Raw genomic sequence first — 19,286 nt, forward strand, 5'->3', positions numbered from 1 at the left:
GATATGCATAACTACATAGATGTGACAGATTTGCATATTCCAAGATGGCAGCCTGGGAGAGTTATCTACAATGTATGAAAAACTGTGTTCAGAGTCAACAGGTAAACTAAGGACAATGAAATATTCCTGGCTCAAGAATGACGTACCACTTTTGGTATAGAGAAACTATGGTTTATAGGCTGCGTGCAGTGGCTCACGCCTGTAATCCCAGCACTTTGGGAGGCCAAGGTGAGCCGATCACCTGAGGTCAGAAGTTCGAGACCAGCCCGGCCAACGTGGTGAAACCCCATCTCTACTAAAAAATACAAAAAAAAAAAAAAATAGCTGGGCATGGTGGTGGGCGCCTGTAGTCCCAGCTATTTGGGAGGCTGAGGCAGAGGATTGCTTGAACCCAGGAGGTGGAGGTTGCAGTGAGCCGAGATAGCACCACTGCACTCCAGCCTGGGCGACAGAGTGAGACTGTCTCAAAAAAAAAAAAAAAAAAAAAAAAAATTAAAAAAAGAGAAACCATAGTTTATTAGAACAAAAACAAAACATTAAAAAACAGCAATCTGGCCAGGAGTGGTGGCTCACGCCTGTAATCCCAGCACTTTGGGAGGCCAAGGTGGGCGGATCACGAGATCAAGAGATCAAGACCATCTTGGCCAACATGGTGAAACCCTGTCTCTACTAAAAATACAAAAATCAGCTGGGCGTGGTGGTGCACGCCTGTAGTCCCAGCTACTCAGGAGGCTGAGGCAGGAGAATTGCTTGAACTCAGGAGGGAGGCTGAGGCAGGAGAATTGCTTGAACCCAGGAGGCGGAGGTTGCAGCGAGCTGAGATCTCGCCACTGCACTCCAGCCTGGCGACAGAGTGAGACTCTGTCTCAAAAAAAAAAAAAAAAAAAAAAAAGAAAAAGAAAACAACAACCCACAAACTTTCTCACATTGGGATTGTCCTGAAGAACAAAAATCTTGTATCCAGACTATAGGTTTAAAAGTTATTCTACTTTATTAAAGCCTTTATATATTCCACTTACAGATCTATGTGGAGCACCTAGTGATTCAAAGAGTTATTCCTATTCCCCATTACAAGGAAAGTAGAATATTTGTCTAGTCAAATAAGCACTGGTGCTATTTTCAGTAAAGTGAAAAGTCATGATCTTGCCCTTAAAATATTTGATGAGCAGTATAAATCATGAATTTCAAGTAAAGAAGCATTTAAAACTTAAATTTTATTCTACTATTTTTTCCTATGGAAGCTATATTTGCAAGGCTGAGATTCTCTTAGTGAGCAATATAGTCAATATTAATATTGTGTTTCCATCTATTAATTTACCATGTTCACCACCCGCAGATGATCAGCTAGCAATAATGCCATTTCCATAAAGGCCAGGGACTTACTCATTGTTGTTTCACCCGTTCTTTAAATCCAAAAGCCACATTTGCTAATACAATTACAGAATGCTAAATCTCACAGAAACACATATTACTTAGTCACTTGAATAACAAGTTATTTAACACATAAGATCAGAATGGAGGGCGGGTACTATGATAGAGTCTCTAGGGGTGAGGAAAATGAACTGATATGGATATATAAAATGTGCTTCTGGCTAGCTGCCTAGTTATCAGTGCTGTAATCCCAGCACTTTGGGAGGCCAAGGTGAGCGGATCACCTGAGGTCAGAAGTTCACGACTAGCCTGGCCAACGTGGTGAAACCCCATCTCTACTAAAAAATACAAAAAAAAAAAAAAAAAATAGCTGGGCATGGTGGTGGGCGCCTGTAGTCCCAGCTATTTGGGAGGCTGAGGCAGAGAACTGCTTGAACCCAGGAGGTGGAGGTTGCAGTGAGCCGAGATAGCACCACTGCACTCCAGCCTAGGCGACAGAGTGAGACTGTCGCAAAATAAAATAAAATAAAATAAAATAAAATAAAATAAAATAAAATAAAATAAAATAAAAAAAGAGAAACCATGGTTTATTAGAAAAGTTCCCTACAGCATGAATCCTCTGAGGGCTTAAATTGCTCAGTGGAAAAATGGGAAGAGTGGTTTCAAGTACACTTCTACTTTTTTTCTGAAATAAATTTTAGTTAATAAAACTCATTCTTTGTAAACTACTACCCTCAAAGCTTCAGAGTTTCAAACCCAGTGTCAATAAGATGCAATGGAGAAAAATGATTTATTTCCACTGCAAAATTAAAGAAGAGCTACCGAAGGGAGATAAATATATATGAATTCATGTAATTCATAGTTTGAAACACGCATAAAATACAACACAGATTCAAAAGCCCAATCACATCTATTATTACCAGTACATAAAAATTCAGATAAGTACCATAACTTAAGTGTATATATGTCTGAGAAAGATAGATGTGCTGGGTTATAAATATAATTTTTCAAAAGGTATGTTTAATGTTTATATGTTTTGCTATCATTGGGATCAGAATGAGAGTTTTACCAATCCGTGTATGGAAAATGAAGTTTGTCTTAAGACCAAGAACAGATAAGACAGGGAAACTAAAGGGAATACCGCAAATAGGGTTGGGTGAAGGCCAGCTGATACTTGAACTGTTATGCTTTTAGTTATTTTTAATTATTAAATTATGCTGTACACATTCTCTTCTCCATCCATACTCAGTATCTTACAAATGCACCTGTGTGACAAGTATGGCTAAGAATGAATCCCTTATGTCTGCTCTACAGCCTATATATTGAGCAATTTAATTGATATATTAACTAATTTAGTTCCACTGGGACATTTTCCTACCTTATTTCTCATTTTTGGAGAAGACTGTCAAAAAATTAGTCCCTATATTTTTGAATAAAATCAACGTATTTAATGCTTTGAAAATACTAGGTAATACATTTCAAAACACTTAGTTTTCCAGTAACAGCAAGGTTAACCCTTACTTTAAATGTTAGACATGGGGTCATAAAATGTTGGGGTAGAAGGGATTTTACAAGTATTAGAGCCAAATTTTTAATCTTTTCTTTTTAAAATTTTTACCTACTATTTTAATGAAGAGCTGTGCAATTCAACATTAGACCATAGGCTTCATGAAGGCAATGACCAAGTCTGTTTCTTTTATAACTACCTGTCCAGCGCATTATATAACGACTCATAAACAGTTGTTGAGTGAATAAATGTAGGTACCTAATGAGATTCCTCATATGTTGCTGGCCCTGGGCGAGCAGCCCAAAGATGTACAGCATGATCCTTGCTCTTAGCAACTTCACTTTCTCTGGGAGAAAAAAAAATGCATAAGCAAGTTGCTACAATATATGTGAAATTTAAGTGTGACAACTTAGCATGCTTGGTGATCTATGAGAGCACCAACTGTGAGCAGTTTCTTCTGCTTGGTGGGAGTTGGGGGTTGTAGACACTCAGGAAAGACAACAAAGATAGGTAACATTTTGGCTGGTCCTTGAGGGCTGAATGAGAATTCGTCAAGTAGACAACGTAGGGGGATCCAGACAGAGAGAACAGCATTTGCAAAGGCAGATATATCTATATCTATATCTATATCTATATCTATATCTATATCTATATCTATGTGTATATATGTATATATGTGTGTATATCTATGTATCCATGTATATATATATATGTATGTATGTGTATATATATATATATATACACATACATACATACTTTACAGACACACACATTCAATACACTCTGCCCATATCACCCCTTTTTCCCAAATATGCCATCACATATATATATATATATGTATCATATGGGCAGAGTGTACTAAATGGTCTGGAGAACGGGAGCTATGGCTGAGAAGGTAAGTCAGGGCTAGGAAGAAAAGGGCCACGTAATCTCCTTATTCATTGGATTTCATTCTGTAGGCAAGCATTCTCCTGCAAGGAGTTTGGATTGGAGTTGGAAGAAGTTGGGTAATGCAGGAACATCAGCAAAGAAACCATTCATCCATCCATTAATTCACCAAATATTTAAAATGCAGTATCTAAGATATGCCAGGCACACAGAGGGGTGAATGGGATTTAAAGATGTATACTGTTATCATCTAAGTAAAAGATGCTGGGGATTAAAAAGGACATTGGTTAAAAGAGGAGAGAAAAGATAAAAGAGCTATTCTGAGGTAACATCAGCCATCATGTGCCGTCAGTGAAAATGCAGAAGGGTTTAAGGATGAACCTAAAGTTTCTAGCCTGGAAAATTTGTTGGATGATGATTCATTAACTGAAATAGGAAACAGGAAAAAAAAAAAAAGAAAGGTCAGATAGGAGGGGATAGAAGTAGGGAAATGGAAAAACAGGAGAACAAATGAACTTGGTTTCAGAATAGTTGCATTTGTGATCGTAATGCCACATGGATTCGAAGATCAGAAGAGAGATGCGGACTAGAGATGTAGATACATCACCATCCATGCCATCTCAAACAGGGAGGGTTTAAACAATCAAAAGAGAATTAGGCTAAGGTTAGAAACTTGGGCACAACAGTATTTGAGGGGTGGGTAGGTGAAGAATCTAGAAAAATATAGGAAGAAGAACATGGATGGAACAGTTCCATGAAAGCCAAGGAAGAGGACAACTTCTAGAATGAGGATGCTGAGATGCTGGCGAACATGCTGAGTGCAGGAGGGAATTTAACTTCTTTTGAATTTTAATCTAGGAGGATTTTTGTGATTTTGACAATAGATGAGTAGTTGCTGATTTCAAAATGATACTCCTAAATATGTATTTCTTTCTACAGAATATATTTGCCATCTTTGTGCCACAAGGGAATTTAACTTTGGTCTTACAGACAGTGGTCTTCCAAATATATAATGATTTTCCCTCATTTCTGCAGTGGGCCAATGAAACTTGAAACTGTATTACAAATGTTGCCTTCCAAGGGAAGGGCCACACATTAACAGCCTTATTGCACCATACCATAACTTACCCAAGTCATATAATTTGGTTAGCAAGACGGCCAACACCTAGACTCCTGGCTTTTGATTAAGTATTCTATTTTTCTGTATTCTGATACTAAGTAACACAAGCAATACACTAACACACACACACACACACACACACACACACATCAGACTTTACTACAATCACTTAATATCAAAGTCAAAATGATTTCTTGCCCTGTAACTTTTTAAATATTTCATTTCATATAACTGAAGACAGACAAATGATTAGATCACTGTCTTCTCTTGGAGAAAATACCATGTGAAAGAAGACTGAATTTGTGAAAGACGGACTGATTTCTATTGCTTTAACTGATTTCTCTAGCTTTAACTGATTTCTCTAGCTTTAACTTTGTGGGAAGATAACACTGCACTCAAGTTCAGATTAGAAACTCTTTTGAGTCTCTCAAAGGGCCCGGAAGCAAAGAAGTAGACGGTACCTTGACTTTCTCGAGGTGATCTTGGAGCGAGTCAATGAGGAGATCACCCACGGGCTGCCAGGATCCCTTGATCACCTCAGCTTGGCGCAGCTTGAGGTCCAGCTCATCCGTGGCCTCTTGAAGTTCCTGGAGTCTTTCGAGGGTCTCATCTATTTTTCTCTGCCAGTCAGCGGAGTGCAGGTTCAATTTTTCCCACTCAGTATTGACCTCCTCAGCCTGCTTTCGTAGAAGCCGAGTGACATTCTGGGCTCTCTCCTCAGGAGGCAGCTCTAAATTGGCAATACGACAAGGTTTTAGGCCACATTCCTTTTATTTTATTTTTTTTTAAACATTGTCAAAAAGGTCATACTGGAAGAAAGAAAGAGTACAGTTGAACAAGAGGGTAACCTACTGATTAATGGCTTTTTTATACTTTGGCATAAATTTTGATACAGCCCAGAACATCTAAAGTATGTCTTCCTGAGTTTCTACCTTATATCAATCCGACAATTTAAGATTCACTTAAGCTATTGAGGAGAAAAACGTTAGGATGCATACCACAAGCTCTAATTTACTTCAGGCAGGCTCTTAAATGGAAAATTAACTTGTAGTCTTTGCAACAATAGAATTCCTCCTCACAGATAACTCCCTTTGTTTATTATTTTCTAAATGTTCCAATAACTGATTGCTAATCTCTTTTAATGCTTATTTATGAATGCACAAACAGATTTATGCATGGTAGTTTATGAGTCCTTATTTTTTTTCAGCATCTATGTTTAATTTGAATTGATTCTATTTAACCAAGAAAATATGAGAGCTATCCAGACCCTGGCAGCAAGAATGGATGGGCTGCTCCGTCACCACTGATCCTTCTATCAATATGTTATTATAGTTCCACATTCAATTACCTCTGGGCTCCTGGTAGAGTTTCTCTAGTCCTTCCAAAGGCTGCTCTGTCAGAAATATTCGTACAGTCTCAAGAGTACTCATGATTACAGGTTCTTTAGTTTTCAATTCCCTCTTGAAGGCCTGTGAAATGAGATGAAAAGAAGTGCTTATTTGGCTTGTGGCATTCTTCTCAAAATTAATCCTGGGTGCTCAGAACTTGTTTACGAAACTCCCAGGTCAATTTCTATCTCTTTTATTTATACACTGATAGTTATAAAATGATTTTTTAAAAAGGCTATATGGGTCTATCTGTTAATGAGGAAAGCACTGTGTCTGTAAAGCTATTCTGGGGAGATGGGGGGAGCATTCCGGATAGTTAATGCCCTCTCATTGAGATAAGAGTGCTTTGTTTATGTAACCTCACAGCCGTACTTGAAATCTACAGCTAAAGTTGCAAGGTATATATTGCAAAACTCTAGCGTGGCTAATGAGGACTTAAACATACCCCAAATGATGGATATCCAGAACATAATGGGAAGCCTTAAGGGCCATTTGCAGGACCTTAGGCTATATTAAAGTATACAGTTAATCCAACTGATAATCACCAGTTAATTCTGTCAAAATGTCTGACAAGGTATAAAATAGGTAAGCTAAGAGAAAAGTCTCAATACTTTTGAAAAATAGTCATCACATCATCCATTGTGACCTCTTTGAGAATAGTAGAAATGTTTTGAGCTATTATGGATGTAGGAATTGCAGGCACTAGTTTCTATAAGTGAACAGATCTAGAATTAATCTTTAATCTGTAATCTTCCTTTATCCAGGGGATCAAGAGAAAAACAAAATGAATAGTTTCTGCCTTCAAAAAGTTTCTAGATCCAAAGAAGGGAGAAAATTAACACTAGAAGCAGAGTGAAAACAGTAAGTTCACACATAATCGAGTGCTAAAAGGATCGTGGGGCATACCGTGAGCCTAGAATAACCTAACAGATACTCTGACACCATTGAAGAGAGTTATTGACCCAGATTCTTTGATCTCAGAAGTGAGGGTATTAATAAAAGTATTAAGTGCATGCTACATAAATGCTAATATAACTGTTTAACAATAACAGTAATATTTGCCCTGATCTAGGGCTTAATTTTTTTAACTTTTTTCAACTCTGTCTTACTTTTAGCAATGTTGCCTGCTGAATTTAAGCCCTGTTCTTTCACTGGGGAAAAACAAATTAGCAGTATTCTTCCTTGAATTTCAGATACGCCATTATGTTACAGAAGTGTTCCAGAGCTGTATTGTATGACACATTTATTAATAAAATCTTAGCGGTGTCCACCATTCAAAAGAATCCTGAGTCTGATACTTTGCAAAATGATTCATCATCCACAGCTATTTACAATTCAATAGAGAAAGGGAAGGCGTTTGAACCAAAATACTGGAGTTCTGTAAGTAGAATATTAGGATTCAGCCTATACATAGGGAAGCACTTTCTGAATAATGGGATATTTCTGTACCCTAAAATCATGCTAGATACGTGAGGTATTTACTCTGCTTACATATAAAGCTGATTCTCCTGATATTTCACTTGAAATCTCCATGTTTGTGTGTGTGTGTGTGTGTGTGTCTGTGTGTACAGTTGTTGTATTCTTGTGTTTTTTTTCATACAATTAAGTTTCCCAAATTCAAGTAAATTATCATTTTGCCTAGTTTCCCTGTTTGGACCTGAATGGAGGCAATTAATACTGACATTACTAATTATAAAAATAATAATGGCTCCCTCTATTGAACTATCATGTGCCAGTGGTTGTAATTGAAACTGGAAATACAAAGTTGAATGCAAAACAGCCCTTTCTACTTAGGAACATTTAACATATAATAGAAGAGTCAAACACGTAAATAATTTCAATACAATGTAGACAGTGCTATAGACTTGTGCAATATCGGGAAGAAAATCGGGAAAAGCTTCCAGGAGAAGCTAGTAATCACATAGAATTCAAAAGCATGAACAGGACTTATTCAAGGAAGAGTATGCTAGAGAACATTCCAAGAAGAGGAAAACGCAAGTGCAGAGACATAGGACATAGTACAGTATGGTATGTATCAGAATCTCAAGCAGGCCAGTGTTTCTAGAGCATAAAGAACAAGGAGAGGGCATGTCCAAAGATGAAAAAAGACACTATCGGTATCTGGAAATATATTAGATTTTTAAACCAGAATTTGAAGCTCTGCCTTTCTGTGATCATATATGGTCCACTAAGAGGCTTAGGTGTTGCCTTGACGGTAATCAGGAACCTTTGAACGGTTTTAACCAAGGGAGTGGCACAGGAATATGTGGGTTTCAAATAGATCTTCCTGATATAAATACAGAGTATGTATTTGAGAAGAACAGAAATGGAATCAGAGAGATAATGAGGCAATTGTAAGAATTCAGTGCAAGATTATGAGGATCTGACTCAGTGCAATGGTACCAGGAAAAATGACAGGCATAGGATAGGGAAATGTCTAAAAATCTGAAGTGTGAAAATTTGGTGACTGACTGGATGCTGGAGAGAAGAGTGAAAAAGAAACAAGAATGACTCTTAGTGTCTAGGTTGAGTAGATGAGCAAACGCTGGGTGCAATTCAACTAAGTATGAGGAAATAAACTTTCCTGGATGTCTCAGTTCACCTACAGAAAGCTCTAGCCTCCTGAGAAACTTCCCACACCATGGAGATTAGATCTGTAGTGGTTTGTCTAGTTCATTTCCCTGATCCAAGAGGGTCAAATGGTTATAGCTTAGGGTAGGTTCCTAAGCTAAACTCTATGTTGTTAGAAAGACTGGAGTGGGTATCTTTCTAGGTATTTACATTTCAAAAAATATGAAGCCCATACCTTGGAGACATTTCCAGATTGTAAAACATGAGACACACAGGGCTAGCTGGTTTCTGGAGAAGCTGGAATTAGGACTCAGGCCTGTTATGTTTCCACAGAGAACCTTTCAGAACGAGAGAGGGATAGCAGCCTCCTTCTCCTTTATAAGCAGAAAAAATGATTTTTCCTAGTCTCCCACTTACGGAGTACCCAGCCACTCAAGTAGGAAAATGTTTCATCAGCATTCATCATGTTCCCCTAGGGGTAAGTCTTTGGGCAAAGGAAGGGCACAACAACAATATTTACTGTAAGGTAATTAAATGAAATCTGCCTCTGATTCAGAACCCCTCATGCTCATTCAGGATAAAATTATTGAAGAGTAATATTAAAAATGCAACATGATGGTGTGTGTGTGTGGGGGGTGGGGTGTTCTGTGCATGGGGGACAAAGTAAGGGACTGTGATACGCTCAGCTTGGAAAGCTAACATTCCTTACACAAGGAAATAATAAATTCTGAGGTTTGAGGAGAAAAAAAAAATATTTAGGAGTTATTTTCTCATTCAGCTAATATACGTTGAGTGCCTACATATCAAAGTTTAATGGGCAAACAGAGGAACAGGATCTCTTGAGAGACAGAAAAGGAACAAATAGGTGGAGAGATTAGGGGAAATGAGGAGTGTAGAAATTTCAAGGAGAGCGTGAGAATTTTGAGAGGAAGAGGGTGACCAAGTGAGTCCAATGAAACATAGAAGTAAAGTAAGATCAGCATTGCAGAGTGTTCACTAGATGTGGTGAGAGCAATTTCAGTGGAGGGCAGAAGCCTCAGAAGTAGGCATAGCTGAGGAGTGAGTGGAAGAAGGAGTAGGTATTTCAAGTGAAAATTAAATGTTCAATTTTCTTTTTCTGAGAAGGAAAAGAGGAAGACAGGACAGGAAGACAGAGAAGATAACAAGATAAAGGGATAGGAAGCTCTTTTTAGCATAGGAATGATTTGAACCTAGAGTGAAAGACGGAAGCTAGCAGTAGGGTAGCCAACCATCTTGGTTTGCCCAGCACTGAGTTTTTCAGGATGAGAGACTTTCGATGTTAAAACCAGGATAGTTTCAGGAAAATTGGACAGTCTCAGGAAAACGAGGAAAGTTGGTCACCCTAGACATACGTTACGACCTTGACAGAAGATGGAGATAATTGTTGGAACAAGGTCTGTAAAATAAGGAAATGGATCTTAAAGGTCTCATCAAACTTAAAAACTTAAGGCACTAAAAACTTAAAAAGTCCAAGGCACTATTTGATGATATAATTCCATTGTTAAAACTGGACAGTACATAATTCAAAGCTAAGGACCATCCATTGTGAGAGACCATGTGTTTGCCCATCGAGTTGTTGCCAAGGACTTAGACACACCACAGCTGCACAGTTCATTTCTTAAATATGAGTCATTGAAGACTAAAATGAGGCTAAAGAAAAGACAAAGAAAGTTCTGTTATTACAAAGACATAAGCACCATTATTTTCACATTGTTGCCTGAAATTAAGAAAAGAAAGTGGATAGAAGAGAGGGTTAAGTGATTGTATCTTTAGAATTTCAAAAGATTCAGATTAAATACAAAAGGATAAAACTCCCACAAAAAGAGAGAAATAGTTGGTTCAAGGAGGTCAGAGGTTAAAGAAAATGGTAATAATTCTTATTATGTGGGAAAAACTATAAATAATAACACGTAATTTTAAACATGGTTATATGTAAGATCCTCTTTAATTTAGTCATTTAACAAACTTCAAGCAACTACTATGTATCAGACACTGTTCTAGGCAATGAACATCTGTGGTCTTTGTAGCAAGGAGCTTAAAACAAATGGCTTTATGTAGTAAAAAAGCAATGTAGAATCTACATTAAAATAATGGAAAGTCAATTTTTCAGTATCTAATAACTCACCATAAACTGCATGTTGTAGTATAATTTATTGCATTTTAAAAGAAAGAAAAATGAAGACTTTTTTAAAAAAAAAGACAAATAAGAATATTTAATGTCAAGAGCCTTGATTTTGATAAGGGTCTTGTCTCCCAAAAAGGCCTGTTTGAATGAGGTTTGAGAAAATATATACTCATATATACTGATTTTGTCATATAAATTTTGGTTAATATTTTAAACCAGAGAAGTCAGTTCCTTTATGTGATGACAGAAAAGGTATCAGACGATATAGATATTTTCTCCCATGTACATACAGAATATGTATTTACAATATTTAGATGTTAGCATTCAGATGTTAAGATAATTACTTCCTGAATCCCTTGAACAGATAAAATTATCTTTGTTAAAACACATCCTCTTCCCCATACCTTTCTTTTCACCTTTCCAAGACAGCCAGACCCAAGGGTCCAAAATAGTGATATGGGAGAATTAGAAGCAATACTAATGACGTAGAGCACCTCTATGAAAATAAAATACGCAATTTAGAAAATGTTAGGAATACTACATGGATGTTTGTCCTTTAGCTTCTTAAGGTTCACAAAATAAACTTATATGAAGTATGCTACTACACTATTATAGCAATGATAATCTCAAGATAAATCTATTTATTATGAAGGTTGAATTATCTGGTAGATTGCACTTAAAACACCATAGGTACTGGCCAACCGGGTGACTGATTGTTGGCTCACTAATTTGTTCATTCAAAAAATATTTATTTTGAACCTATTACGTACAAAGTTAGGAAAGATATGGAGACTTAATCTTTGTCATTAAGGAGTCAATAGTTTGGTTGAGTAGGTATATTTGTGGTGTCTACTTTTATATTATGAATGCTTCATCCATGCAAATTGACATACAGATAAGTTAGGGTTTACCTAAGGCCATCAGTTAATTACACACTTTGAATCTAAATCTTGCAATTCTAAAGTGAAGCTGAAAGTGAGTGATAACAAAAAATAAAATCTCCCTGACTTAGAATAATTTGGAAGCCACATAAGTGGAAAATCCTAATGGTCATGGAGGAAATCAGAAACTTAAAAAATTCCTGAAAGTAATAGAGAAGAACCAGGTCATTGATTATTATTATTTTGATTTATTTATTTATTTTTGAGACGGAGTCTCGCTCTGTCACCCAGTCTGGAGTGCAGTGGCTCGATCTCGGTTTACTGCAACCTCTGCCTCCTGGGTTCAAGCGATTTTCCTGCCTCAGCCTCCTGAGTAGATGGGACTACAGACACGTGCCACTACGCCCTGCTAATTTTTTGTATTTTTAGTAGAGACGGGGTTTCACTACGTTGGGCAAGCTGGTCTCAAACTCCTGACCTCAGGTGATCTGTTTGCCTCGGCCTCGCAAAGTGCTGGGATTACAAGTGTGAGCCACCACACCTGGCCATTGATTATTTTTTTTCTGTCCCTCTTGCTTCCTGCTTATATTATAAAAATATCTAATAATGACATAAATAGAAGTAGCTCACAACCACGTATGGAGGGGAGGAAAGATGAGACATTGATTTGCTTCATGAGAGGAACAAGATGAGAACTCTGGGCATAGGTAATGACATGACAGGGAGAAAAGCTATCTTGCTTTCTCCTGGGGACAGTGGATTTAGGATCATATTACTATGGATGTGAGTAAAAGCCCGTGCGCTTTTCAAAACACAGATGTCTTTCAATCATGTACAGCTTGCCTGGCGCTGAATTTTACCTACATTCATATTGAAATGGTAAATTTGTGTTTTTCAGAATAAAATCTGATGGAATGGCTAGAAATACTACTCATATTTGTAAGCAGAACTTCCCAGAATCATCCTGGGAGGCAGGCTGAAGTGGTGAAAAGAGCACTGTTCTGAGTGGCAGGAGCCTTGGGCTTCAAGCCTGGGCTGGGCCAGAACCTGGCTGCAGTGATCCAGAAAAGGTGATAAACTCTTCCTGCTCCTCTGTGTCCTCATTTGTAAAATGTGGGCATTTGCTAAAACCTTATCTAAGTTCTAACATCCAGTTCTCATATACTATAATGAATTTGTTAAGATCATTAATCGGCCACAGGCCTGCTCTATGGTGGCAGTTTGAGAGTCTCTGCTAAGCATCGTCATTATCGATGCTTAAAAACCATAGCCATAGCTTGGCATATAGTAAATGCTCAGTAAACATTGTTGACTAAAATACAGAACACCCAGTTAGAACACTAGAGTGTGTTATATGAAGGCCGAGTTGATTTAGATGCAAAACAGGCTTGCAGGTGAAAGCCTGGACTCATGAATCATAAGAGAAAAAATTAATGCTGTAAATTGGGAAAAATGGACAGATCTTATTCTAGGTCTACTCATGTTCCAGATACAAAGCTGAGTGGCACTGCTGAGTTACTGGGTGGAATTTCCTCAAGAAGTGGTCCCATTAGCATTGCCTTCTTCGACCTAGTGATTTCTTAAAGGAGATTTTCATGTCCAAACACTCAGAAGTTCCATGGTTTGAACTGCTGCTTGGGGCTTCTTCTGTAGTCTGCAGGATTAGGTAGGAGATGAGAGGACACTAGACAGACTCTGAAACGTAGGATGATCCAACAGTTCTGTTCATTCAACAAATGGATACTGAGCAGGCATAGAACAAGACGTTAACACAGTCATATCTGTAACTTGATCTGTATTTAATAGTTTTGCCATCCTATGTCATCATTCTTGTTCCTGTGTTATCTCTACCTTATTTTTATGTCTCCTGTATTGTTTCTATGTCTGACAAGAAAGTTGCTGAATATATTCTGTCACCAAAAGGACCTTCTTTATTTCAAGAGCCACCATATTTATTGAGTCTCAAACACATAAGAATATTTTACCAAATGCTCACTTTGGGACAAGCAATGCTCAGTTAACTTAAAAGCGAGGTCTTGGAAAAGGGCAAGCAATCCAGAAATGTACATGGCAGGGTGGCAAGAATATTGCCCCCAGTAATCTAAAGCAAATTCATAGGGGTTCATGGAAGAAAAAAATTTGAAGAAAGAGGCAATGGAGCAAACAACAGAAAGAGAGGTTTCCCTTAACATTCATTTGAGACAGCTAGCAGTATAGAAGTTATGAACATGGGTATCTGGGCTATAAAGAAAAGGCCATAATCATCTTTTCTTATTGAGATAAGAACACTTAATATGAACTTTACCCTGTTAACACATTTTTTTTTTTTTTTTTTTTTGAGACGGAGTCTCGCTCTGTCACCCAGGCTGGAGTGCAGTGGCGCGCAATCTCGGCTCACGGCTAGCTCCATCTCCCAGGTTCACACCATTCTCCTGCCTCAGCCTCCCGAGTAGCTGGGACTACAGGTGCCTGCTACCATGCCCGGCTAATTTTTTCTTTTTTTGTATTTTTAGTAGAGACGGGGTTTCACCGTGTTAGCCAGGATGGTCTTGCTCTCCTGACCTCGGTTAACACATTTTTAAGTGCACAAATCGGTATTGTTAACTATAGGCACAATGTTATGCAGCAGATCTCTAGAACTTTTTCATCTTGCATAACTGAAACTTTATATCCATTGAGCAACAACTCCCCCTTACAATGTCTGGCAATCATTTTTCTACTCTCTGCTTCTATGAGTTTGACTAAATAATCATCCAAATAAGATGAAAAAAAGCTCCACCTTATTTTCACTCCACTTCTGAATAAAAGTGAAGATAAGAGATTGAAGTATCAGATACATCCAGTCATTGTTTCAGATAGTCAACAACATGAACAACAATATTAATTTATAAATGAGTTTGAATAAATTTGATGTAAAATTGAAAAGGTAAATGAACATATTTCAGGCCTGAAATTATGTTTTTTAAAAAAATCTAATTGTAGCCAATGAAAGAACATTTTTGAGTGTATAAGGGGAAAATGTGTTAAACAAACTCTGTGTTGAGATTTATTTTTCTGGAAGTCCTTGAAAACAAAAATTGTATTCTCTGAGATCAAGGGCACGGGCTAGAATAGTCCAGCCTGCTTGCAGGTCTGTGATACTATGGAGGAACAGTTTAGTGCGCACATGGCATCTTGAACAGCTGTTTGACTCTTAATTCTAAGGCTGGGCTGCTTCCAACAACCACTGGGGAAGTTATTGTCCTACTGACAATAATGTTGTTAAGTTCTGAGCTGACCTTGAGAGATCACTGGTGAAAACTCAATCTGTTCCCATGGCCATTTAGGGAATTAGGTCTTAGGTCATTGAGCCTAAACTTTAAGATTTGGAAATTACTTCTGAAATGTTAGTAAAAATGAATGGATTATTAGGAAACCCTGTGACAAATTAATTTGTGTATGTTCTCAAGATACTGAGCCAAAATTTGAGATTGTCAAGTATAAGTGGTAAATAATTTCTGAATCATACCCTTTGTGTCTGTCTATCAACATAATCCAAAAATGGAACCCTGGTTCATTCTAAGCACATACCCTCAAACGTGATCATTCCCAAGTCTTATTCAGATGGCAACATCATTATTTTATTTGTTCAAGCCATTGACCTCAGAATTATCCTTGACTCTTTGCTTCCTCTCGAACTCCACATTCTATCTATCTTAAGTTCTATCAATTCTACCCTCCAAATATATCTTGGATCAAATAATTATTCGCCATATCTATCATTTCCACTCTAGTCCAAGTAATCATTTCCTTCTGAGATGACTTCACCACCCTCCTTTTTCTGTGTCTTCAGTTTCGCTCTTTTTATAGTCAATTCTCCATAGCAGCAAGAGTCAACTTCTAAACACATAAATCAGATCACATCATCCCTGCTGAGAGCCTTCCAGTGATGTCTCCTTACTTCCAGTGATGTCTCTTTACTCACAGAATAAAATCCACCTCCAAACTATGGCCTGCAAGACCATTCATTATCTGGCCTTTCCCTCTTTCTAGAACCTATCACTGTCTACTGATCTTATTTCCCTTGAGATACACAGCCCATCTTGCTATTTCTACAACACTCTAAACCTGTTCTTACCATTGGGCTTTTGAATTTGGTGCTTCTTCTGCCTAGAATCCTCTTCATTCAAGGTTTTTGCATGGTTTACTCACTCACACAGGTTTTGTTTGTTTATTTGTTTTTTTGAGACAGGGTCTCACCTCTGTCACCCAGGCTGGAGTGCAGTGGCACAAGCTTGGTTCACTTCAACCTCCGCCTCCCGAGTTCAAGCGATTCTGGTACCTCAGCCTCCTGGGTGGCTGGGACTACAGGCACGTGTCACCACACCCAGCTAATTTTTGGTAGAGACGTAGTTTCACTATGTTGGCCAGGCTGGTTTCGAACTCTTGACGTCCAGAGATCTGCCCGTTTCAGCCCCCCAAAGTGCTGGGATTACAGGCATGAGCCGCTGCACCCGGCCTCACACAAGTCTTTACCCCAAAATAACCTCCTCACATAGGCCAGTACTCCTCAATCTTTCTCTATTCATGCTTTGTTTATTTTCTCTTCATAGCACTTACTACCCAACATAATTTCATATATTAATTTATTGGCTTACTAGGTATTTCTGTCACTAAAATCTAAACATCCATAGGGGCAGAGACTCATTTTGTTCACTAACATATGCTTAACATAGAGTAGGCTCTTCATAAATAAAGTTCTCCAAAGAAGCAATAAATTCTAGGAATCTAAGTTATGGTATAATTTTTCCTAAAATAATTTTTTTGGGGGACAAAAGAAAGAGCACAGAAAAAGATCAAGGGGATCATTTGTAATTAAATGAATAATGTGTGTAAAAGTGCTTTGTAAAGGCAAAACACTATACAGATACTATTTTAAAGAGTATTTGTCAGGACATCAAAATATTTTGACAAACTGAGAGAGAAGACTCTGGTAGAGAAGTCAGTTTGTAAATTATTCACATCTCATCTTGTTACAGTCATTAAAGCAAAGCAGCAATTCCTAGATGACTCAGTTCTTCAGTTTTGATGATAAAGCTAGTTTTCAGAAGACTTAGACTTAGTTTTCAGAAGACTCAAATGCCTAGAAATGCAGTTCTAAAAATAATTTTTAAGTCATTTCTATTCAGCATCCCTAAATATGACTGCATAGGATATCAAACTTATACAAAAATGATGAAGAATAGATCAAAAAGACGTCTATTTCCTCCAACGCAGCTAAAAAGACATCTTAGAGTAGATATAACTAACAGTCAAGTGGTTTAGAAACTCCAAGAGGCCAGGTCATTGAATGTTTGAATCACTCTGGCCGGGCGCGGTGGCTCACGCCTGTAATCCCAGCACTTTGGGAGGCCGAGGCGGGCGGATCACAAGGTCAGGAGCTCGAGACCATCCTGGCTAACACGGTGAAACCCTGTCTCTACTAAAAATACAAAAAATTAGCCGGGCGTGATGGTGGGCGCCTGTAGTCCCAGCTGAGGCAGGAGAAGGAGAATGGCATGAACCCAGGAGGTGGAGCTTACAGTGAGCCGAGATCGCACCACTGCACTCCAGCCTGGGCGGCAGAGCGAGACTCCATCTCAAAAAACATAAAATAAAAAATAAATAAAAAAAATAAAAAGAAAAGAAAAAAGAATGAATCACTCTATCGCAACTTTTGGTTGTTTTTCAGAGGTGATAGGGAACAACGCATTTTTCTTAACACAGAGCTGACTTAAGTCTTAACATTCACAAATGACACCCAAAGATATTTTCTCTTTCTGTAAAAAGAAAACACAGAAAACTCGTGAAGCTAACAAACATACTAAAATGTATCCTACGTAAGCAGGCCAGCATTGATAACAGAATTAGCCTAAATAAATGTATAATCTACAACATGATTTCAGGATAATTTTATTGAATTTCTAAGCCTCTCTCTCACTTTGTGGTGACTTCTGAGGAAATCAAACATGCATAATATATGACCTGACAAATGAACAAGTAAACTACTTTATTCAAGCCTTTTCATTTGTCAACAGCATCCAAGCAATAATGGCTTTCTGTCCACTCTTTTAATAATGTATGTATTGATTACTTCCATCTAAATCTTAACCAGAAAATCTCGGGAAGCTTTGAAGGTATCCTTAATGGTCTCTAGGGAAGGGATTATAGAGATTTTTTTAATTGAAAGATGAAAACCTAGTGATAAACAATTTCATTAGTAAAAATGCAAACAAAAAGTCATTACCTACACTGTTGTTATAATCAAGATCTAATCTCCATTTGGATTTGGGGTAGGAGGAAGGGAGTTGAATAAGCTGATGTTTTATTGCAGTTCTCCTTACAAATTCCCCACTATGATTTGCTCCTTTAAAACTCTCTCTAGGTTAATCACAGAAGTAGACAAGTAATGAATATCACTTTAGTGACTGCTCAAGTAAAACAAAGGAAGTCAGTTTTTAAAATATATCTGGACCAGAATAACACACACTAATTGAAAACGAGTCAGTCTAGTGAGGCAAGTAATGAGGCACTGTAAAAGCCAGGATAATGTATTCAAAAGATATAAAAATTGGTCAGTTTATATTTGCTAAGGCACATTTGAGCTTTACTTATTTATAACACTTCACCGCATCTGGAGCATTATTTTATTAATTAGTCTTGAGAGCCATTCAGTTGCAGTTGTTATGCTGCCCAGCTGGTTTGGGGAGCACAGATCTACTCCCACGGGTGTGAAAATTGCTTTGAGGAGCGAGACTATAGTCCCCAAATATGTCTGTGGAGTATCTTGGAATTTTACCTACAGAAGAACCATATATCTCTCCACGACAGCAATTGATATTGACTGTATATTTTCTCTACAAGAAAAGAGTATAAGACATGTAATATTTTGCTACAAAATATTATCACTAATCTGAAATGGTATACAAAGAAAAATACAAATTACCTGTTTTGTAAACATCTTGATTTATAGAAAATGAAAGTGAAAATGAACAACATTTGATTCTAGTTTCAACTACTGACATTTTAATGGGATTTGTATCCCCATAAAAAGCATCAGCAAAGGATATTAATAATTTAGAATAGAGAGTAAGCAGATGATTTTTAAAAAAAGTGGCACTCTAAATACATGGGGAATAAGTTTACAATTACAGTGACCCATCTTGATACCAAGGATTCTATATAAATAACAATTAAATCAAGAAACCCATAAAGAGCAATACAATGTACAATTCTGGAAACATGGCAAAGTAAAACAAAAGTCCACAAATATAAGATCTGTCAACTATTAGATCTTGATGGAATTTTGTACTGATTATGTTCTTTTTCTCTTTTTCTAATTGAGTTCAGGAGATCTGATACACAGATCCAGTTTCAAGGATTTTCCATTGTTCTT

At 37.5% G+C, this 19,286-nt stretch overlaps 1 protein-coding gene across 5 annotated transcripts in view; it reads right to left on the reverse strand.

Annotated features, from left to right (window-relative positions):
- Positions 1 to 19,286, reverse strand: part of DMD (dystrophin) — a 2,105,574-nt gene that overhangs the window by 356,145 nt on the left and 1,730,143 nt on the right. For all 5 annotated transcript variants that reach the window (XM_054470954.2, XM_063660502.1, XM_054470953.2 and 2 more), the window contains 2 exons: positions 6,235 to 6,355; positions 5,348 to 5,616 (listed from right to left, as the gene is read on the reverse strand). In XM_054470954.2, coding sequence (XP_054326929.1) covers positions 5,348 to 5,616; positions 6,235 to 6,355 — 390 coding nt within the window. The remainder of the gene's footprint in view (positions 1 to 5,347; positions 5,617 to 6,234; positions 6,356 to 19,286) is intronic.

This window comes from Pongo pygmaeus, chromosome X, assembly GCF_028885625.2.
Source record: "Pongo pygmaeus isolate AG05252 chromosome X, NHGRI_mPonPyg2-v2.0_pri, whole genome shotgun sequence".
NCBI classification, from domain to species: domain Eukaryota; kingdom Metazoa; phylum Chordata; class Mammalia; order Primates; family Hominidae; genus Pongo; species Pongo pygmaeus.